General features: G+C 39.7%; 1 protein-coding gene across 1 annotated transcript in view; it reads left to right on the top strand.

Moving 5' to 3' along the window:
* OSTF1 (osteoclast stimulating factor 1) overlaps window positions 1–24,682 on the top strand; it is a 46,181-nt gene that overhangs the window by 2,053 nt on the left and 19,446 nt on the right. The window contains exon 2 of the mRNA XM_019736664.3: window positions 19,024–19,070. Coding sequence (XP_019592223.1) covers window positions 19,024–19,070 — 47 coding nt within the window. The remainder of the gene's footprint in view (window positions 1–19,023; window positions 19,071–24,682) is intronic.

Raw genomic sequence — 24,682 nt, 5'->3', positions numbered from 1 at the left:
TGTCAATGTACTAATTTACAGTGTGAAATACTGCTTTCAGTCAGACTTGAAACTTTGTGTGGTCTGGTTTAACTGAAAACAGAACTGTCCTATTATAGTTCTGGCCCACATTTACTGTGTACCAGGTCCTGGTCTAATCATTTTAAATTCATTAACTCATTTACTTCTTACAACAACCCTGTGAGGTGAGTACCATTATTATTCCCATTGTACAGATCGGGAAATGAAGGCAAGGCACAGAAAGATTGAATAACTTGCCCAAGGTCAGCTGCTGGATGGGGAGGAGCGGGCAGGATTATTAGAACCCAGGTAGTCTGGCTCCGGAATTTGGATTCTTAACTACAAAGCCTTACCCCACAGTGTACCATTCACATGGTCTTGTGTATTTTAGAGTGGGTGGGCAGGAAGTAGAAAGGAAAGTGCGTCTGGCCTTCAGTCAGACTTTATGGTCACAAAAGCACATAATAGTCACTGCCTGTTTGGTAGCAGCAAGGAGAGTGGTACTGAGCTTTACTCTCTTGTCCTGCAGGCTACATGGGTAAAAATGTCGGAAGCAAGCTCGGAATTGGGGGTAGGGAGGTTTATTTAATTTTTGGTCTCTTCATTTATTTATACCCTGCCTCATCCCAAATGAGAGTAAAAACAGATAAAGAAAGCAGGCTTGTGTAGAGGGAGGGAAGAATAGTAAGAGGAAGCCAGAGGAAAAGTTAGCTTTCAGATACATGTGTGGTAAGGTCCTACAGAATTCTTAAAGGAGGGCTGTAGTTTTGGCTCTCAGCTTTAAGCAGAGAGATAAAAGCTCAATTACAAAATTCCCAGTGTTCATAAAATTACATAGTATTACTTGCTGGGAGGAAACTTATTTCAGTGCCACTGAAACCTGAGATGAGATTCTCCCGTGGTTCTCTTTAAAGTGTTGGAGTGGACTGGTCATCTCTACAAAGAACACAAGTGGGACATCATAGCGGTTGTCCCTATAGCTTCCTGCAAAGCAAGATCTGGGCAGAATAGCAATGACTCAATTCATAGGCAGCACTAAAAGGAGGGGAGCTAGGCAGGACAAAGGACTTATTGGAAGATTTTAATAGCAAGAGACAGTAAGCTATAATAGGGGCTAATGTAGCTATCGGGATGATTGGCATGCACCCCACAAGGGGACCTTTTTGGAAAGGAGGCACCTAGGTACGCCCCGGTCAGATGCTTGAGGGAAAGCTCTGCCAACCTAATTTCCTTTGCATTTTCTTAATTTCCTTCCTGAGGTTATACCAGGGGTCACCTTGTTTGGGATTCTGGTCACAATCAAAATTTGCTTGCTGAACACTTCTTAATACATGCCCCTTGTAGTTTAGGCCCTGTGTTAGACACTGGGGTTCCAAGCAACACCAAAGTAAGGTCTCATTCATGAGTGTCTTCAGTCTAATGGGGGGGGGATTTATGTATCTACAGAAAATACCTTAGATTGTCCTATTTCTACAATTGGATGGCTGATCTTACCCATTGAAAAAAATCTTGCATTATAATTAAAAATGAAAATAATATTTTTATTATTGAAAATTTAGGAAGTACCGTATAGAAAAATAATAAATATATAGAAAATATGTATAAAAATCATTCCTACTTATCATCTAGTGAGAACCACTGTTTCCTCAGGATGTTTTTTTTTTTCCTTCTTCAAATCCATTTTATTCAAAAAAAATCTATTGAATTTCATTGAATTATCTTCAGAGTGGTGTCTTAGTTTCAATTTTAAGTTCGTTGCTGTTGGTTGGCATATGTTTCCTATAGTCTGTGTAGTATTGCCTGTGCTCAGCTTGAAAAATCAGTTCTATCATATTTTAACCTTTCCTTGGTTACTGACTTTTTTTTTTTTCTTCTGTAGTGTTATTTCTGGCCATTCAAGGTTGGTCATTGAAATTCTGCCCTCTAATTGTTAGATGTGTCACCATGGTACTCTGTCGGTTGTGTCACAATTTTGTGGTCTTTAGCTCATTCTTTATGGGACCCTCCTTACCTTCTGCTGAACTAGTCCAGCCTCTCAGCTCTACACACATAGCCCTTCTGTTCCTTTCAGCCACCCGCCAAAGCAGTTCAATTAGGGTGAACCCACCTGGTCTGTTGGGGTGTAGAAAACAAATTATGTTCTCACAAATCCTTTTTTAAAAGTGGCTTTATTCTGAGACTTGATATAAGATTCACCAAATGATACTGAGTGAGATTTGGGTTAGAATTATTGCATTCTAAGCAGATTTGATAACCCTCCACTGTAGTTGGAAGCCTGGTGTCTGACCTGGACCAATTCTTTTAAACGGCTTATTGATTTTGGTGATAAAAGTAAAACAGCATAAATATTTCTTGTGAAATATAAATTCTTGTGAAAATAAATTCATGGGACTTTGAAGAAGCAAATGTCAGTGTTTTGGGTTCTTTTGTATACACGGTAAAAACATCATAAACTTCAAAGATGTCACACATATGCTGCTTATGTAACACCTTTGAGAAGAAAACGGTCTTCATCTGAGACGATCTGAATTTTTGTGTAATTTTTTCCTCTGAATAAATGAATTAATCAGAGGGGCTCCATTTATAAAGTTTGAAAAACATCTTGAAAATTACAGAATGATGATGATAGTACTAGTTGGCGTTTATTTGACCCTAAATAAGTGTCAGGCACTGAGCCAAGAACTTGAAATGCTGTATCTCATTTGATTACTCTAACTGCCCTAAAAGGTGGATCCTAATATCCCCATTTTTATGGATGAAGTAGGACTTGGTAAGGTTAAGAAAGCTATTGAGGTCTCAAATGTAGAAAGTGGTTGGTATAACCTGGGAATGGAACACGAGCTTTAACTAGAGTCTGTGTTTTGCGCAGAGAAACCTGTGAGGATTCTATTAGGTTGGATGAGCTTTATTTGGGCAGTCACCTTCATTAACTTAAGCAGTTGTCGTTTTTGCATGTACTTTGCATAACTCTCCTCTTTCATTAGATCTGTATTGACTATTAGACACTTATTGAGAGTAGCATAATCATTTATTTCTTTGTAACTGCTTAGCAACTAAACTTTTTGTGTATGACAGATACATAAAAAGTCTTGATACATAGTAAAGTCTTTGTCTGGAAGAAGGTGGGGAGGACTGGTTGGGCACATTTGTAGCTTCATTATGAAGTAGCAAAGGCTGGAGGCAGTCAGTGCCCATCAGCATTCCTTTTGGAAATAATGAGGTCCTTCCCTTTTGCGTTTTCACCGTTACCACTGCTTGACTTCATTCTGACTAGTGACTAGCTTTTCTGACACCTCTCTGTAAGGGAGAAAGAGACTTTTTATCTACCCTTTTAGGTTCTGTCTGGGTCCTGTGAATTAAACTAACCAAAACCCAAACCAAAACAAACAACAGACCCAGATTGACAGGAGAAAAAGTCATACAAATTTAATTGATGTTTTTAATTTTATGTGTACAAGGGATATACAGAAAAGAAGTGAAAACCCAAAGAAGTGGTTAGACTTGAAAGCTTATATATCATTTTAACAAAGGGTGATACGTTGTGGAGAAGGGACCAGACAAAGGAAATGGGCTTCTAGGGGGAGTGAATTGTGGGAAGGTAAATGTATGGTGAAACTAATAGAAGGTAAGAGTTATTTTAGTAAGGTTTGTTTATATAGACTTATCTAGGTACCATTTTCATCTCCAGGAGTAAGAGTTGTTGTCCTCTTTCTTATATAGGGGGGCGGGCATGTTAGGAGGTATACCTTCCCAAGGGGAGTCTATGCCCTGCTTTCAGGCAGATAGGGAGAGGGCAAAGAGTTCTTCCTGTGTCTGCTTTTTCTCAGTTGCCTTCAGCTCAAAATTCTTATGCCAAAGTGGCATATTTTGGGGTAGCAGATTTTGATCCCCTTTACCTCATACCTCATGTCTGATGAAAACCACTGCCAAAGTTGTCCCCCTTTGCTTGATGCCCAGGGGAAAACAAAATATATCAGAGAGAGACAGAGAATCAGACAGAGAAACCTCCTTTCAGTGGCCTGATGTTAGTTAAGTCAAGATTCTCTTATCAATTTGTCAACCATACCGCCAAGCTAGAAAAATCAAAAATTCTCTGTCAAACAAATTAAAGGAGTTTGGGGAAAAAATTTCAGATATCAGTATTGAGAGAGTTTCCTGGTTCTTTTGAACAACCACATGGTACTCTACTGTGTTTATTTAACCAAACCCATATTAATAAGCATTTAGATTGTTTCCACTCTTTTGTTACAACAAATAGTGTTATAACAGCCTTGTTGCTTACCTGTGTGAGTAAATCCACAGGGGAAAGTCCTGGTGGGATTGTTGTATTGTTAGAGGGTATGTGCCTTGTCATTTTCATAGACATTCCCAAAATACTCTCCAAAGAGGTTCAACCAGTTTACCTTCCTACCAAAAGTGTGAACTTGCTTTAAACAGAAAAATTACAAAGCACGTGATAGGAGATGTTCTCAAAGTGAGATCAGAGAGAGCTGGGAAGTGCAAGGCAGGGAGCTTGAGAAGGTGTCACGGAAGAGGGAAAATTTAAGCAGGATCTTGAATGCTGAGTAAGAATTTGGTAGGCAGCAAAGGGGAAAAGTCATTTGACTCGAGCAGAAATAGCTTGATATATCCTCCTGTATCACCCGACTGTATAGGGCTGAGCTTCTGTAAGAGAAGCTAGGGGGACTGGTGTGCATGCATGGAACTACGGGGCCAGAGAAATTTGTTCCAAATGAAAGCGAGAGCCGTTTTAGTGTAGCAGTCGGTGGAACACAGTACTGCTTCACACAGAAATCGAGAATTTAAATGTCTGCCTAACATTCCTTTACATATCTGCACATCCGTTTGTCAGAGTGTTAACAGTAGCTGTGGGCGTTTAGTTTGCAGCCATGGGTTAAAGAGGGTCACAGCTTCGAGTCACTTACACAAGTCGCTGGTGGGACAGCTGTAGCCACCTCCTTTTTATTCATTCTTGCCGGTCATTTCCCACTTGATGTTTGTGCATCTGTAGAATTTTTAGAAAGTCACAAGGCAAATTACTTAACTTACTCTTGGGGCAAAAGTTGGGGGAGTTTTGTATTTGTGCATTTTGATTAACGTGGGATTTTAAAACTTGTTAACATTCTTTAGAATTTGGTAAGTTACTTCGGTTTTGTATTCGTGGGACCAAAGAATATACTCAGTGTGGTTCTTTCAATTTGAATTCAAATTGTGGAAGAACCTAGGGATTAACTCAGTTTTTTCCTGCTAGAAGGGCCTCGGGAGTCTTTCTGGCAGCCCTGCATTTTAGAGATTGTGCTTGGTTCTGAGAAGCTCATGGGTTGTATTCCCGGATTCCCTCCCTGATCGTGGAGGAAAGACTTGAATCAACTTACTTGCGTGAGACAAATAAATGACTTTCACTGGAGAATATTCTGGAGTGACTCTATCTTCTAGGGACCTCCTAACCCAGTCCATGTTTGTGGGGAGGACACCTCCAAATTCAAGCTCTCTGAGCATGGTGAGAGCACCTAGGCTCAGAGAAGCCCCTCTAGCCTGCTGGCACAGTTGGCAGGTATCTCAGACCCCAGATTTGGAAGATTCCGCAGTCTCATATTTCCTTGCTTGAAAACCAGACTCTTATGACTCTATCTAAAATGTTGTCTACCCAGGTTTGCAGGGTTTTCTGGCTGCTTTGGGGGGCCTCTTGTTTCGATGAGTCAGTGCAAGTTTGTCAACAGGAACCCTGGGAGGACCTAAACTGAAGGTATTTTCACTGGTTTTGGAAACTGGCTGTGAAATGTTGCAAGGAAGCTGGCTGTGAAATGTTGCAACAGAAACTGTTCCCTCCAAATTTCATTTTCTGAATGTTGTGCCAAACTTGAAACTGTTTTCAACTTTATTTTTCTTTTGGAGAATCAATCATTCTTTTTCATTCCTCTGCACTCAGGTTCTAAATCTGAGTCGTCCAAGAACTGCCAGCGAGAACCTGGGCCTATGTTAAGGTGAAATGTGAAGGAGGAGTCGCCACTTCCGGTGACTGCCCACTTCCTCTTTCAAGGAGCCTAGCCTGTCCCATTCACAGGGCTGCTTCTGATCCTTGCCTAACGCCTTCCCACTCTCAAAAACCAATTCTGGGGCTAATACCTAAATATTGGGGCTCTAACGGGTTCCTAGGACTTGCCACTGGCTTGGTAGAAGCTCTGTTCTCTATAATGGGTTCCTGCCCATTTTCCAATTCTTGGTTGGTACTGGCTCTCTCTGATGTCTTCACATCTCTTGTGACACACTCTTATTGACTGGACTGAGATATCTGCTTCTTGGTCTGCCCGAACCCTTGCCATTGGCCTGCTTTTTCCTGCTGGGACGCATGCCCCATATCTTTTAGACCTTTTGCTCACTCCTGTGCCTTTCAGATGTACTATGACTCTAAGATTGGCCTGGGTCTGTGGCAGCTGTTGGATGGATTTACCCCTGGGTGCCCTTCCTTCCTCACATCTCACCTTAGGCAGACCTGAATACCAGAGCCACTTGTTGTTTGAGCTTTGATTATGGCACCGAAAGGTGATCAGCGCCATGTGCCCAGAGAGCCTTGCAACAACATCTCAGTCAGGACCATGCCACAGACCATCTCATTCTTCTCTGACATCACCTGGAACTTGGTTTCCTCTGATCTCAATTCCATAGGTCTCTGAGGACAAACTCACTCACTGCTTCACATCTGATGAACACATTCACCGTCCGTGTTAAACCAATCATTGATTTATCATAATCCCTTTGCCAAAGGTGCTTACAGTGAAAAATGAGATAAGCCAAAACAAGCTCCATTTCCTTCAAGGGATGCTCTTTACAAATGAACTACAGTTCCCCCTTCTCCATGATTTGACTTTTCATGATTTCAGTTACCCACAGTCTGATAACATTAAATGGAAAATTACCGAAATAATTCATAAGTTATTGATTGTGCACAGTTCTGAGTAATGTGATGAAATCTTACACTGTCCTGCCTGGGATGTGAATCGTCCCTTTTTCCATGGTGTCCACGCTGTATATGCTACCCACCCGTGAGGCGCCTTCTCGGTTATCAGATCGGCTGCCTTGGTATCACAGTGTTCCTGTTTGATAACCTTCATTTTACTTAATAATGGCCCCAAAGCACAAGAGTAGTGATGCTGGCAGTTTGGATATGCCTAAGAGAAGTGCTTCCTTTAAGTGAAAAGGTTTGCATTTGTAGGAAAAAACGTCACATGGTGTATATAGGGTTCAGTACTATCTGTGGTTTCAGGCATCCACTGGGGGTCTTGAAACGTATCCCCCCATAGATAAGGGGACTACTGTACTCTTAGCGATAGGACTTTAGGCATAAAGACGGGCTGATATTCTAGGACTAAGCTGTGATTGGGAGGAGGAGGCAGAATATACAAATACTAATGGGTAATGAACGTTACCTTCGGGGTGAAGTTCTGGCCGCAATTTTTTTTTTATTAACTTGCTAGATCACTTTGATAAGTCAGTCCCTAGACCTCTCTGGGCCTGTTTCTTCACTTGATTCTAAATCTGATTCCAAATTTTTATTACCTTAGACTGACTTTTCAATAATTCTTCTTCTTATAGAATCCTGGAACATTTTCTTTTTTTTCTTTTTTTAATACGTTTTTTTGTTTTTTATTTTTATTGGGAAATATTGGGGAACAGTGTGTTTTTCCAGGACCCATCAGCTCCAAGTCAAGTCGTTGTTTTCAATCTAATTGTGGCTGGCGTAGCTTACTGGCCCATGTGGGAATCAAACCGGAGACCTTGGTGTTATGAGAACGGTGCTCTAACCAACTGAGCCAACCGGCCACCCCATAGAATCCTGGAACATTTTCAATGCTCAGTGCCATGTGAAGGCCAACATATGGAGGAATTAAATACTTTAAAGGCTTTCATAAGCCCAGATTTCTATGACAAATAGGGAGAGAGAGGAAAGGATGCGAAGAGTTTTAGGGTCGGGACATAATCATAATTAGGTCTGATCTGATTTTACTTAGGCTCTAGCTACACAGAGCAGCGGAGTTGTTTTGTTTTTGTTGTTGTTTTTTGTTTTGTTTTGTTTTTGCAGCTGCTTAGAGGAAGAGAACATTGGGGTGGCCATGTCGAAATGTGTCTGGACCCTACATGCACGGACTAGGAGACCCTTGCAAAATGTGGTCATTCATGAGTGGCCTTTGAGATGTTGAGGATTTTAAGTTTGAAAAAAGCTAATTATAACTTTATTTTAGTAGAAATAAGTGTTTTTTAAATGATTTATTGTATATGTTTGTCTTTATTTTTTTATTAAATTTATTGGGGTGGCACTGGTTAATAAAATTACATAGGTTTCAAGTGTACACTTACATAATACATCATCTGTACATTTCATTGTGTATTTACCAGCTAAAGTCAAATCTTCTGTCACCATACATTTGACCCCCCTTTACCCTTTCCTGCCACCTTCCCTTTCCCTCTGGTAACCATTAAACTGTTGTTTGTGTCTATGAATTTTTGTTTGTTTGCTTGTCTTGTTCATTTGTTGCTTTCAGTTTTATATCCTACATATGAGTGAAATCATATGGTTCTCAACTTTTTCCGTCTGACTTATTTTACTTAGTATGGCTAATTGTAACTTGGCAACATTAACTCCACAGATTTGAGATCTAAGAATATATCTTTAGCTAGTTTTTAGAAATGAACTCTGTGCAAAATATTGTCCAGAATCCTCCTTTCTTTGACATTTTTTTCCTGTCTTTTTTAGAGGTAACAGTTTTAAGCCATGAGTTCAAATTGAGACCCAGTGTTTTACAAATTATTTTATTCCAGGAAGGAAGGTTTTCAGTTTCAGTGCTTCTCTCTGGAAGAGGGATGATTCTTCCTGCAAGAAATTGGTTCTCAGCCCACTCATCGCTGTCAGTTAATGTAGTTCTCACAAGAAAACAAAAGCCTCTTTTTTTTTAAAGAAACCATTTATATACTTATACGGATTCTGATATAATTACAATTTTAATAACATAGAATTGTACTGATGGGTATAAGTTTTATTGCTAAAACTTTAGAATTGAAACAAAAAAATTCTGTTCGTAGTTAAAAACTATTATGGTGCTCTTGAATATTAATTTTCCACAGACTCTCTTTAAAACCATAGTTTAAAGAACTGTAATTTGTTAGGACAGATGACAAGAAAAGATGGGTTCCTTCTACAGCTGGACAGTGGGTACCAAAGGAGGGCAAATTCCTAGTAATTATTATGAAAACCTGCAATTTTAGATGACTGCTGCATATTGGTAGAAAGCCACTGCCGTAGACAGTGCTGAGTTTTCCCTCTTCTGTTCCTGTGTGGGCAGAGGTTATTTTTACTGTCATAAACAACAAATAGTTCTCAATAGTTCTCTAACAGCAGGCTCAAGGGTTTGGGAGGGAACCTGGAATATTCCTAGAAGTTTAAGGGCAAATTTCAATGTCAATCTCTTGCCTTCCCCCACGCATAACCCGATGTTCACAAAAAGACAAATGATCTTCTGGGTGCCCATTAATAAAAAAGAGTTAAAATTCATGAGCAACTTGCCACCTCAGAAATGGGCGTGAAAGGTGACGTGGGCCTTGGAGTAGCTGAAGTTAGTCACCCAGTTTAAGTGTGTGACCCTCAGCTCCTGAGTAGGCCTTGAGTAGAGGGGACATTTTTGTAAGAATGGCCCTGTAATTACCCTATTTTAATTACAACTGCAGAAAAACCATAGCTTTTCGTTTGCTGACCTTTATCATTCTCTAGGGAAATTCTAGGGCCTTCTCTGTCATTCTTTATGGACTTGATTCTCTTGGGCCCCTCTACCTTCTCCCCAAATCTGATCTGGTTTGGGGAAATTACCTGAACATTATTTGACCTTTTCTGGGAGTCTCTTGGACTCCTTGGGTTTTCCCAGACCTTCTAGACTTCTGTCTAGCTCTCCTTCCCATAAACAATCTTGACTTTCAGAATCAGGCAAGCTGGGAGGAGGAACTCATGCCCTGGGGTGTCCTCCTGCCTGCACTGCCTGGGCTGAGCCTTCCGCGAGATGCCAGGCCTGGCTCTGGAATGTCCAATGGGCGTAGTTCCCACTGGAGGTGTCATATCCAACATTTCCAAGGCCCCCAGACAAAGCTCAGCACTTTCATAACAGAAACAAGACCGTTAGGAACACTTCGTAAACTTTTTGGAGGAGTACTGCTGTGTGACTTAGAGAGGATGCAATTAAGGAAACAATTTCTAGTTTAAAGGCTGTTGTCTTAGTGAGTAGATGATCTTGGAAGAAACGAATGTCTTAGGCATCTTGTTGGTTTCCACTTCTCTGTGTTTGGTTCTGTTATAATTTTTGATAAGGACTTTTGTGGAGTCTCTGGTATGTGCTACAGAAAAAAATCTGAATCCTTTTGTTTTCTGAACTGAGAGGGGCTCAGTTTATTGCTTATTCTTTGCTCTCTAACTACCTCTTCCTGTTGTGTTTGATAATATTACTCACACACCCAGATTTTGTATTATCATGCGAGAGTTCTAGTATTAACTAGAAATAGTAAAATACCCTCCACTACAGATTTTGTCCCCTCTATCCATCAGGTAAGCTTCAAGTGAACACCTTAATCTAGCCTAAACTCAGTTATGTGTCTAGAGATTCACTTTTCTTTTTCTTAGGTACAGTGTATATCTTTGTCCCTACATCTGGTTTTAACGGGGTTTTGTTTGAAATAATGGAGACATTTTTATCAACATGTTTTCTTGCTAATATGTGTCTTCATAAAAGGGCTAAGACCAAGGCCATTTTTCTGTTGTTGCAAATTTTTATTTCCTAAGTACAATGGTAATTTTCCAAGAAATTGGGCATTCATGAAGCCTGAAGTTTAAGCTTGTCCATTTATTATTTGCTCAAATTTTAAAAAAAATTTTTGAAATAAAATTTAGAGACCATTTTTAATATATTTTGAGAAGATTTTATTGCCAAGAGTACCAGATATCTAAATTTGATGATTTTTCATTTGGTTTCTAAACCCTGGTTATACACATTCATGTATTAAACACTCTGGCCTAGTGGTTTTTCAAGCTCTGAGTGGTGACCCAGGAATAGATCATGAAGTCAGTATAGTTAGTCATGACTAGCACCTAAGGAAGGAAGGAAGGAAGGAAGGAAGGAAGGAAGGAAGGAAGGAAGGAAGGAAGGAAAAGAAAGAAAGAAGTAGAATACAACATAAAAACAGAAAATATCAGAGTCACTTAAAGTATTTTCTGTGGAACATTTTTTAGTTTTATGAGAATGTCTGTCTATATGTTTCCTGGGTCCTGATGTGCAATATTATTTCTTAATGTGTGTCTCAGAATAACTGAGAAACGTCTACCCTATTTGTGTTCTTGTCCCTGGCCCAATCTCTCACTATTTCTTCTGCCAGGCTCCAGGTACATTGATCTACTTGACATTCCTGGACAACTTTTCATGGCGTCCAGCCCCTCTGTCTATATACGGCTTTGTATTCTGGGTCTGTCTTACCCTGCTCCCTGCCCCTCTTTGAGTTGATAACTGCTGTTTCCAAAATCAAAGTAGATGCCACTTCCTGTCCAGCCTGCACTGCCCTAAGAGTCTCCTCACTGTCTGTGTTACGTATGTGTCCCCTGTAGTGTCACTTTTGTAAGCATACTTGGTATTGCAGTTGCTTATCTCTTCACCAATTCTTACCCCATCCCACCTCCCCCCCCCCCCGCCCCGTGATGAGTTCAGGGAGACCAAGGACAAAAAAAGACTCATATTAAAATAACTCTGCTGATACATAACATACAAATAACTTTTAAGCTGTCTTTCAATAGGGCATTAAACATGAATATGTTTTCCTGCTTATACGTGGAATTCCTATTCTTTATAGACAATTTAGAAAATCACCCAGAGATAACTATTGACATTTTGATGTTGTTTCCTTCCAGTTTTTCTTCTGTGCATATTTTTGTTTTGTGTAGTTGATTGTGTATGTATTACCACCAACCATTTCTACATAACACTAAAACATAAGCATATCTGTGGATCGCAAGTGGTCTTTGTTGCCACTACTCAACTCTGCCATTGTAGTGCGATGTAGACAGTATGCAGATGTTGTCTGTGTTCCAGTAAATATTTATGGATCCTTCAATTTGAATTTCAGATAATTTTTATATCTTGAAATATTCATTTGATTCCCCGCACCCATGCCACCCTAACCATTTAAAAATGTCAAACCATTCTTAGCTCTCAGGTTGCGCAAAAGCAGGTATTGCTGTCACGGGCTGGCCCTTGGACTCATCTTGCCTTTTGCAGAAGGTTGGCATGATTTTTCAGTTAAATTCCAAGGACTGAAATAATTGTCTTCCATTCATCCCTGCGGTTTCCTCAAACTGACTTTGGAAGCAGTTCATCTTGGGATGAAGGGTCTTTAAGAGCCATTGCCCCCTTTCTAATCTTTAGCCAGTGAAGACATAGTTGGCAATGAACATGTCATTTGAAATTTTGAACCCTGTTCTTTGGGACTTTTCTGGTATATCGTGGAGAAGAAATAAAAATGACAGCAGTTATGGCCCCTCAAGATGTAAAAGTAACCAAGTTTTCTGAAAGACACTGAAAAGTGTAAGCAAAGGAAAAAAATGGATAAGAAAGGCACACTGTTAATAAATAGAACCCTCTTGTCAGAAAACACACTGGCTACTGTTTCTAACGAGTCTGCCATGCCTGCAGCTGAAGTCAAGACACGTTTCAAATTCTTCAGTTTTTTTTTTTTTTTTTTTTTTTCTGGATTGGATAAGGGAAAGCAGCAGGAAAGAGGTGGTGTTGGAGTAAGGAGAGATGAAAATATTTTGTTCACAGTCTTCTTTATTAATTATATCCTTTAAAGGTATATATGAAATAGAATTCCTTGGATTGGATTTAATTAATCCAATAATATAAGGATGAGGGAAGAAACTTATCCTTTACGTTGGAAACTCTTGGACATTGCTGTACTCACATGATGATTGTCTTTGCAAGGATTATATGTGTTTTATTTGCAAGAGCAGTGGGCTTTTGTGGAATGACGTGAATAAAGATAGCTTCACCAAGAAGCCTGTGCTGAGCTGACCACCGCATTTATGAGCGTTGGAATCCACAAAGCCCAGGGGAACCCTGTGTGGGCCCAACAGAGCACAGCTGTTTCCTTTCACTCCAGCTATCAAACGATAGCCTTGACTCTTGGATATTATCACATAGACTCCTCCTGTTTTGGTTTTGAGCAGAAAACATCCTGTTTCATCATGCATGTTTAATGGAATAATTTCAATATTCCTAGTAGAAATAACATTAATACTTTTACTTACCTTGACAATGTTCAAAGGTGGTGACACTTTTTTTTTCTCATACACACAGAATGTAAATTAAGAAGTTAATACCTCCTGCAAGTTAATACTTCCTGCATTCTCTTGGACAAGTATGAGAACTAGATGTATGGGTTAATTCTTATTTTTCCATGATTCTTCCGTGTTCAAATAATTCTTTCTTTTTAAAAGCTCTAAAATTGGTTATAAAGTATCTACTTTTGGGGGAGATGGGAGAGTATTATTTTTCATATGCTAGCTGAATTTTGAAATTCACAAAGTAGAGGAAATAGTAACTTTCATTCTTTAGAGTGTCCTATAGCAAATTCCCATTTTGATCAGATAGTCTAGGGCAGTGGATTTCAAACTTTTTTTGTCCTTGATCTTTAGTAAGAGACATGTTTTCCTTAATGACCTGGTACATACAAAAATACACACACACACGATTACAGGGGTACACAGAAGTTACCTTAGCCTCAAATTTCTTCCTAAATCCTAAGCTTTGGCTGACTGGCCAAATGGTGGAATGCCTACTTCACTGTCATTTCAGACATACCTAGACTTATACTAGAACAAGGATGGCAGATTGTCTAAACCAGTGTAATGGCACCAGTAATGAAAGCAAGGCATGCCATTTGAATTTATTGTTATCTTAATATTCACTTTGAGAAACAGGTTAAGTACTCTAAATGTAACTTATTCCAAATGTGCTTCATATATGAAAATTCCCTCAGTCAATTGAAAGTTTGAATGTATATTTATTATTGGAGAGCAAAATATTGCTATAATTAATGATGATGGCGAGGCTGTGAATTTTATACGTCCAAGAATTATTTTATAAATAATTATAGTTAAAAAATTATAGCAAAAATTATAGTTATGGATTGAGAATATGAATAGTGAGAGCGTACAATTACTAATAATTTCAGGGAAACCATTATGTCCTTTGTGGGATTGCCTTCAGTGACATTGCGTTATCAGCATTAAGCAAATCTTCAAGCCCAGGAGGTGAAGAGGAGGTAAGTCTTGACCTCAGCCATTTTCTATTAGGGAGGAAGGAAAGCTTACCAACTTGGTGGCAAAATCACCACCAGCAATAGCTAAGCTGACAGAGCTAGTACCAAAGTATCTAGCTTTTCCACAGATCTCATTTTAGAGAGAGCATTTATTTAGTGTTACACACTTCTCATCAGGCTGCTGTTGACAGTGCCAAGGAATTATGGTTCCTGTCCTTTTATACCAGACTTTTCAAATGGGTCTACCAGAATTTTTAAAACTAAGATTGTAATCATAATAATTTTTTGAATAAAATTTCAGATTTATTATTATTTCTCAGTAGTTCATTCTGTAAAGGCATCGTTTGGCTTTGGCAAATATTGATGTTAGTATTTGGCCATTTGACATGCTGCCAAACAAAAAGTATATTTGGCAAATTTCTAAAATAAATATCTCTCCATCCATCTATCCAGTCCCAATGAAAGAAAAATTTCACAAGCATAATTCTATTATGTGCAGTGTGCTTTGGTCTCTTCTGTTCTAGTTAATATTTTTTAAAGCTACTAAATTAGCTAGACAATATACCTGCTTATGATGTGCAGTGTAAAAATGTTGAGACTCACAGCACTTTGTATGCAGCATTTTAGTCCTACCAAAGATGCAAGGGAGATTTTCTAGTTATGTTCCTTCTCCCCAAAATGAAATGTAAGATCTCAGAAACATGTTAAGACTTATAAAAAAATGAATGAATGCTACTGCCAAATAATTTTCTATAGTGGTTGTACAAGTTTACACACCCACTGGTGGTGTCAGAGAATTTCAGTTGTTCTATATTCTTCTTAACACTTGCATTGTCAATGTTTTGAATTTTAACCATCATAGTGGGTATGTAATAGTTACCATCGTCATTTTAAATGAAGTCTTAAAAGTGTCATGCTTCCCAAATTCTTAAGCTGAGCACAAATGAAATAGTTGCTCTGTTATGGATAACTAAGGCCTGATATTTGAAAAGTCATTCCTCTTGCTGTTTATTGTATGTCTCTCCATTATAGTGAGCAGTCCCTTTTTAATGCTGTCTTAGTGACTCACTGTAGAAGCTTCTCCTTTCCTTCACCAACAGAGAATAAAGTAGGTTAGGAATTTTAGGTTTGAGTTTGTAAGCCCCAGTTCCTTCTCAGTGCTATTTCAGGGCCTTAGAGGAGCAGCAGTACACACTCCATTTGCAAACCTCAGAAACAAAGTTCTCTTACCTTTGCCTGTACCCGGCCTTGTCCCACATCCCCCTTCCCTCCACCTGCTTCAGCTGCTATGGACAGGATTCGTTTGTTGAAGTTTGGGCTCAGCCCAACTCCAGGGGAAAAGAATGTTTGGCTGATGTCTAGTGGTGGGCTCAGTCCTTCTCCGTAGGGGCAGGGTGGGGTTGTAGAGAAATGGAAAGGGCGTGCCTGGCGAGGTCAGGAGCCAGCAAAGGGAAAAGCCAGCAGGGGCCAGTTGCCTAGGTGTCATGCTAGGAATTTACTTACCTTGTTGACATCAGGAAGCCAGCCCTACTGAAATCCTTAATACCATTCACGAGCTAGTTCACGTGAGAGCCATGTAAAGCATCAAACAGAAGATTGGGCCTGTTTCCCATTTTAAATCAGGGTGAATTCCAGGGTGACTTTAGGTATTTTACACAGCTTCACTTTCTCTCTTTGTTATATGTAACGAGACCTCCATGAGAAAATGGTCAGGGTGCAGGGTGCCCTAAGCAGGCAACTCAGTTAGCCTCCCTGCTTATGAAAGAACACAACTAGTTTACATTTGTGACTCTGCCTTCTTTAAATACATTTGGAATTGATCAGTGCCTGCTCTTGATGATTTATTAAGATGTTCACTATTATTTTTCAAATGTCTGTAAGGACAGTACCGTTAGAACCCTGATTTCTTCCCTTGCATGCTCTGTTTAAACCTGTATAGAACATCGCTCACAGTTGAATTAAATATGTAAAAATAATTGGTATATTAAGTATTATTATTATATTCTTGAGAGACTATCCAAGGTTGATATAGTACTGCAGTCATAAAAGTCGTCTGTTTTTTTGAATGCAATTCTTTCTTATCCTCTGTCTGTTTCTTTTGTATTCTTTCATTTTTACTTGACTCAGGTTTGAGAATGGAATAAATGAAAGCCCAGAAATTTTATAATACATAATGTCCCAACATTAATTGATAAATAGGATTGTGTATGTGGAAGTATTTCTACAGTGTCACACAGAACGTTCCCTTGCATAACAGCCTAAAGAGTTGCCTGATGTTCAGTGTTTATAACATTCCATGTAAATCAAAATGTAAATAAATCTCCCACTTCCTTTTAGTTGTTAGCATTTTAAGTAAGACACTCACAAAAGATACAATTATAAAAATCCAGGGGTCTAGTCACACTCCAAGTATTTTTTTTCCAGGTTTTTAAATTTATGTTGAATTTTATCTATGCTCATTGAGTTGACATTGGATCTTGTTTCCAAAATTAGCCATAGCACATCCCATGCTGCCATTCCCTCAAAGGAACAAGAAAGTTCTGTCTTTATTGATTTTGGTCACGAATAGACTGCTTCCTTGTGTAACTTCTCTTTGGAAAGTTCGAAGTAATCAAGATAACTACTCTCCCCCCTCAGAAAACATACAGGTCAGCAAAAAATATTTCTCCTGGCAACTCCTCCTTCCATTTGATATTTCCTTTCTCAGTCCTGTGGGTGTGGGTGAAAAACAGATTCCAAACAAAAGTTTTCGCCTTTTCTTCTGCCTATTCACCTCCCCCTAGCAGAGCAAGAGAGAAGTGGCACTAAAATTCAGATTGCAAGAATCGTGTTTTCTTGCAGACACACTAAACAACAGGGATCCGAGCTTCCCTTCTATATTAGGGCATTTAGGGATCAAAGAATGCTTCCTACCCACCACCTCCCATGAAAGTATTTTTACTGTTGTCATTGATTTTGAAAGTAATACATGCTCAGTGTAATGGCTATAAGAATACATGTAAAACAGAATGTGAAGGTTTCCCATAATTGGTGCTGTCATTCAAGGTGTGTGTGTTGTCAACGTAAACAGGGTGGTACTTGGCATACTGTTCTATAACCTGTTTTTTTTCCACTGAATGTTTTGTAGGCTCTTTGCTATGTCAGTGTCTGCGGATTTGTCTGCAGCATTCTTTTTTAATGACTCTATCATGTGGATGAGTCAGTTGATGTACATAGTCCTCTCTTAATGGACATTATGTCATTTCCTATTTTCTGATGTTCTAAACCTGTGTCGTTCGGTATGCTAGCCACCAGTCATGTATGGCACTTTAACTTAATTCGAATTAAATAATGTTTAAAGATCAGTTCCTCAGTCACATTTCAAGTGCTCAGTAGCTATATGTGACTAGCACAGATGGGGAACTTTTCTCCATCATTGCATAAAGTCATATTGGACGGTGTGGTTCTAAACTACTGGCTTTCAGACTCTTTTGAGTGCATGTTTCCATTCCATTGTTCATCCATTCTTCATTCATTCCACAAATAATTATTGAGTGCTCCTATGTTCCCGACACTGTGCTATCTACTTGGATGTCTCATTCATAAAACAAAAATACCTGTCCTTACAATGCTTACTTACTACATTCTATCAGCAAAAGGTTTTGAGTACTCACTCCCCAAAATGTATGTGTATCTATACCTTGTATGTGTATTCTATTCTGTTGTTATATTATAAAACATGCTCAACTAGGAATGAAAAAGAGTAAGATAAAAGTGTACAGCATTTCTGAAGTAGTCTTCCTGGTTTCCATGTGAGAGCCCATTGTTCTGCATGATGCTCTTGGATGAGGGAGTTCTTCCAGGGCTGAAACTGAACTGTCACGATATTTTAAATAGGTGGTCCTAGTTTGATATCCCTTTTAAATCTGTTTCATAAAAAGACAGTTTTTCTCCTTTTTTGTGTGCTATTTATAGGCTTTTCCCTGCACTGTTTGAATTTATTCTTTTACTTACATATTCACATAGCAAGCATTTATTAGCTTCATACTACATATATGCCAGGTAGGTGCCAGGAAATTGAGAAAATCAGGGTGCCTGTCTTCAAATCAGTTATTCTAATACAGGGTGTAGTGGAAATGCAGCAAAGAGGCAGAAAGCGAGATACTGTTTGGCAGCACGAAAGACACCATTCATGAACACAAGCACCTCTTTGCTTAGTTATTGTACTTTGTTTTGAAACTTAATGGGATCACAGATTTCTCCAACATGTTCTATTTTTCTCAGTGGTATTTTCTTTTTCTGGGGGAAAATATAAAATCCATTCTTAAAACCATTGATTTAAGAATATTAAAACACTGTGAATTGTCACTAAGACTCTATGTTAAATGCTCACATTTCCATTTTTAAACTGAGATCTTAGTGTTGGGAGAGCTCTGTATAGGACAGAAGGTAAGTATAAGCAATTAGGTAGCTTCCATTGTTTGGGAGGAGAAAGCAAAATCATCTCAGCGGTGTGTGTTTATTCATGCTTTCATTTGACAAGTATTTTAAAAATTCCTTTTATATAGAAAAAGCACTTAATTCCAAGATAAATTTCTCGCATGGGCTTTTAATTAGGGAATTCTGAAGACTATAATGGATAATAGTATTAGAGCAAACTTGGAAATGAACTGATCATGGGTTATTTTTCCTCTCTTTTAGGGCAAGTTAAAGTGTTCAGAGCTCTTTATACGTTTGAACCCAGAACTGTAAGTATTCAGTTTTTTAACATTAAAATTAGCATAAAAACCTACGGTGCTTTCATTTAGATACTGGCCTAAACTGCCTGCCTTTAATAGCCCTAAATAATTCATAGGAATGGATGTTCAGTCACTGCCCACTGCAGTCCAGAGTGTGAAAGCTAAGCCCCTCAGTTGATGTGCGTGCCCTTCTGCCTGAAGGTCATGTTGTCCGTCCTGTGCTGCTTCTCCCCATGCGGTGACACCGTCTGCTTTAAAATCACAAAGTTACTTGCATATAAAGTATGTGACCCTGTCTTAGTCATCTTTCTGCTGATCTTCCACTTGAACTGCTGCCTCAAACTACATTATGATGGCACCTTCTACCAACCACCCAGAACAATTTTGTACGTCTCTGCTGTATGTATTTTCTGTTGTTAGAGTTTCTGGTGTCCATCCATAAATCCACCCATCCAGCCATGGTTTAGTGAGCACTTACTGTGTGCCAGACACTGGTGCAGGCCTTGGGGGTAGTGCAGTAACCAGAGAAAGGATGGTCTCACGGAGCTCACATCCTAGTGGAGAGAGACGGAGAGTAAGTAGGTAAATGACTGTGACTTCAGGGCCTGAGTCCTAGGAAGAAAAATAAGGAGGGTAAGGGGCAGCAAGGCTAAGGGAGGAAGAGTGTTCTTTTGATAAGGTGTGTATGGATGGCCTTGCTATAAAGTGACATTTGAGTAGGGCCCTGAAAGAACTGAGGGTGCAGAAGAAACAACCAGTGCAAGGTGGTTGCTTAGTGACTTCTAGAAACAGCAGGGACGACAGGGGCTAGGAAGCTCGTGGATAAGGCAGAGGGAGGCAGGAGATGAATTCAAGGAGGTTGGGTCATGTGGGGCCTTTTGGGTCTCATTTGGAGTTTTGTCCTGGGTAAGAGGGAAAGCAATTGGAGGGTTTTGAGTACAAGAGTGACTAGATAGCTAAGTTTTAGAAGAATCACTCTATCTGAGGTGGAGACAGCCACCTAGGAGAATAAGGATGGAGGCAGGAATTCCAGGCAGGTATGAGGCAGAGGAGAAAGAAACCAAGAAGGAAACCTGTTATCATTGACTTTGTAATGTCTGTAAACTAGAGATGAGAGCCTTCCTGCCATGGGCAGCCAGCTTCCTGCCCTGGGCCCTGCTGCTCCTAGAACAGGTGGTACTGAGCAGTGATTCACTGCCGTCAGGCTGGGGCCTGCTTTCAAACCTCAAGTCTGTCATTTACCCACTGTGCGCATTTACCTAACTATATGACCGTTACCCTGTATTTGAAAATGGCAATGATATTAAGCATCCTGTGGTAGAACATTGCTGTGAGCGTGAAATGAGATGATGCCACTAAATGGCAGCAAGTCATACAGTTAGTGTGGGATGTGTGCGTGTGCAGATTAGTTCTCCCAAGACTTTGTAAATAGAATGTTCCTGGGACAAGAAAGGCCTTTGGTGGTGGGTAGAGGTGATTCTCAGTTTCTTATTCCTGTTGCCAAGAGGTTCCAATGACATCCCTCCTGTGCTGGTGAGGGTGGGAAATGGGCAGTGTGACAGTCTGAGAGGGCTGCTATAACAAAGTACCATAGACTGTGGTGCTTTTTCAGCTTAACCAACAGAAAGTTATTTTCTCAGAATTCTGGAGGCTAGAAGTATGAGACCAAGGTTTCAACAGGGTTGGTTTTTTCTGAGGCTTTCTCCTGGGCTTGGAGATGACTGTCTTTCTTCCTGTGTCCTCTGTACTTGTCTGTGTCCTAATCTCTTCTTCTTGAAAGGACACTAGTCAAATTGTATTAGAGCCCACTCTAATGACCTTATTTTAACTTAATTAATTCTTTAAAGACCCTATCTCCAAATACTGTCACATTTTGAGGTGAATTTGGTGTGGGAGAGGGGACACAAAAAGGTAAGGAAGTATGAGGCCCAGACAATGTTGTCTTTGTCCCCTGATCACAGGGTGGGCTATCACTTTGTGTCTCTGGTTGTCCAAATCAATTATTTCCTAGGTTGCATGACCCCTGAGGTAAACAGGAGTGGGAGAAGGCAGGTGGTCATCAGCTGCCCTCCTGGGCCAGTCAATGAATAGACCATTCTTTGCTGCCTCCCTAATTCTAGAAAGGAACCTGTGTGTACTCTTGACATGTGCAGTGACTTCTGACTGTGTTTTGTCCCCCCCCCCCACCCCCATTGTGTTTGTTATCCTTGTCCTTTCTCACTGACCTCCTCCTTTGGTTGCCCATGACTTTTAGCAAATATGTTTGATTGATATATTAATTACTTTAATTCACTTTCAGTTCTGCTCCAAATTAAGTCTCTCTACTGCTTTTTATCGTAGTTATTATTGAATGCGTAGGAGAAAATAGACACTTATTAATTAGGTTTTTAAAATATTCTGTATTTTTTAATATCCCTGGTCCCAAGGATCCTAGTTCTGCAGAGAAATGCTGCTAATTCATCCTGTATGTACTGGGTGTTCAGTGGTTCACCCAGACTACCCCACACCCTGCTGTCCCCACTCTCTGCCCTTTTCCACCTCCCTTCAAAGATGTTAAAGGTAGCCTCTAGTTCTGTAGGTCTTTCTGACTGGTTAAGTGCCTGTACTTGTATTTTGAATATCATCCCAGAACTAGGTTAGTTTCATATTCTTTTTCTGAATGAGAATTTCTGTTGGACAATCCTGGAAGCTCAGTTTAGTCTTTCTCTCTCGTGACCAGTAGCTATCTTCTCTAGTAGGATAAATGTACCAGGGTACATCCGAAAGTGACCTGGTCCCCATAAAGTCATCGGGACCAGGCAAGATGGAAGAGCTGAGCTGAACTCGGTGGGATCATTGCTCACATGTGCAGCACCCCAGGGAGGCCTGAGTCCAGTTTTTCACTACTATCCCACCCTCAGAAGTTAGGGAGAGCAATGTCCATTCTACTGTTGGTGATCTACTGAACAGGTAGAACATTGGGCAGCTTGTGACTCCTGGTTCTTCCTGCCAATCCATTTCTCCTGTCTTACTTAAAGGCAAGTGAGTCCTGGCCCCACCCAGCATTGTTCTTATTTCTCACCCAACCCCCAATCCAATCACGTATCATAGAGAGACCTGCGAGACTGGATAGGCCAGTGTAAAGAACAGCATTTCCTGTGTGGTTAAGTGGGTTTAGTATTGATTTCTAAAAAGAAACCAGCAGGACTCTGCTCTGTCATGTAATGTTTGCTGGGCATCTCTAGTTTTATAGCACAAGGTGTAGAGGAAGGAACCCAAGAATGGGATTCTAAAAGCTGAAGTAGGAGCCCAGCCCTGCCACTCACTAACAGGGTGATTTGTGGCAAGTTCTTCAACTCTCTAAGCTTGGTTGAGATGGAGATTATATCCATGACCCAGCCCTGGGATGTTGTGAGGGTCGAATGAGATAAAGTAGACTTTGCAGGTATAAGGTGCTGCTGTTAGTTTTGTTGTAATGCGTTATGTGGGGTGGGGAAAAGAATAGGTATTTTCCTTGGCTACCATCTTTTATCCTTGTTATGACACTATGATGACCAGTAATAGCTATTCGTGACCCTTCCGTGTGAGAGAAGGCATAGGTGATGGTAAAGAACAGGGACTCCATAATCTGACTGTTGTAGTTCAAGTCTGGGGTCAACCACGTACTAGATCTATGGCTTAGACAAGTTGCTCACCTATAAATGTGCCGCTAAGAGTAGTACCCACCTCATAGTGTTGCTGGTGAGGGTTAAATTAGTTAGTATTTGTAAGTGTCTAGACCAATGCCTGGGACATACTAATACTACAATAAGTGTTAAATACAAAAATCTAAAAAGTGTTAAATAACAATATGGAGAATTTGATTTTTTTTCCTTTTTATTAATTTTTGGGGCTCCAGATTGACAAATATGAAAAATTTCAAAAGTATCCCACAGTTTTTAAAAATTTTTCCATAAAGTATATATTTGTAGAAACCAACAAAATTAATGCCTTGGGAATTATACCTTACCAAGAATATATGGGACAGGAATGAGAATATACGTTAACCAAGTTTGTACTCATCACTATAACATCCCAGTGGCCGACAATGTACTTGTTCTGATACCTTGTGGTTCTTCAAGGAGAGAGGAAAGGAGGAATGTGGTTAAAAACCGAAGAATAAGCTGGAAATAGCGAAATGCTTACTTGATTGTGTCACTATTTTCCCATTTCTGTTCCATGAATAGGATGCCAGGAATTTAAAAGTAGATCCTCATCGAACAATTTACGTCAAGTGTCCTGCAAGTGGTTTCTTAATGGAAAGTGTGAATATTGTCGGTAAAATGAATGTTTTAAAGTCATGAAATTACCTTGTTATCTATACTGCCACCAATGGTCTGAAAAACTCGGTAGACCACCCCCTTAGCTAGGTTAGGAAAAACTGCCCCTAGATTCATGGGAAGGAAATATTTTACCAGTAGTAAGTGCATTGTGTGTCTGGGACCTGTGGAATAAAAAGAGAATAAACTGTCCACTCTCCTTTCTTAGGGTGAAAAAATAGTGAGACCTTTTTTCACCTGACTGAAATCAACTGCCTGTTGTTGCCGCAATTGAAAAACAAGTTTGATTTAATAGGTGGCTTGTGGCAGACACCATTACTGAACAGCAGACATTAATTAAAAATCCAAAATAGCACTGAGAAGTACCAAAATGACCGTACTTAGTGACATTTTGCAAATGATGCACTTTACCAAACCACGCAGGACAAGAATTATTTAAAAGACATTAAGAGTGTTAACTGTTCTTGGCTTCTTATTGCCCTTGAGATAAAAGTCACATAACATAAAATTGACCACTTTAAAGTGAGCAATTCAGTGGCATTTAGTACTTGCACAATGTTGTCAGCTACCACCTCTATCTAGTTCCCAAACATTTTCATCACCCCAAAAGAAACCCCATGCCCACTAACAACTTACTTCCCATTCTTCTGGGCTTTATTCCTTTTTTTTTTAATGAGAAAGGCTATTCACAGGAATTGTGTGTGTGTGTGTGTGTGTGTGTGTGTGTGTGTGTGTGTGTGCTTTGTTTTGTTTGATACTTTTTCAAAATGTGTCTTTTGGTTTCAAGGGTGAATGATCTTATTAAATGAGAACATTTAGGCAGTCTTGACTTTTGCGATTTTAGAAGGAGACCAAAACTGTAGGCAGTTTGTGACTTTAGGAGGATTCATTGTTAGACATAGTGGGCAGGGTTAGCTCTTGGAGAAGTACAGAATAAGAGTGGCCCAGGACGGCTCTAAGACCAGAAAAATCTCTTCAAGGCATTGAGCTCTTTCAAAACTCCAGAAAACTTAGAGTCAACTTTAGAAAAATACTTAGTTTGAACATACATTCTTTTTTCCTTCCTTTGTTACATCCTGCTTCATTCTCCCCTCCCATCACTACTGTCACCTAAAGGAGAGAGTCAAATGGTGGTGAAATTGACAGTGAAGGCCAACCTTCCTGTTATGGGGATGACCACTGTGTATAGCTGGGACGCTATCTGTGGTCGTTAGCAAGTCCCCTTTCTGGACTCTGAGAGTGATTCAGTTTACAACAGGGAAATACGGAAAGAAATAGTTTGTTTCCCTAATCACTTTCTATATCCATCACATATTGGTAGAC

This window comes from Rhinolophus sinicus, chromosome 16 (genome assembly GCF_057876585.1).
Source record: "Rhinolophus sinicus isolate RSI-liver-muscle chromosome 16, RSI-T2T, whole genome shotgun sequence".
NCBI classification, from domain to species: Eukaryota; Metazoa; Chordata; class Mammalia; order Chiroptera; family Rhinolophidae; genus Rhinolophus; species Rhinolophus sinicus.
This window is presented reverse-complemented; position numbering and strand designations above follow the sequence as displayed.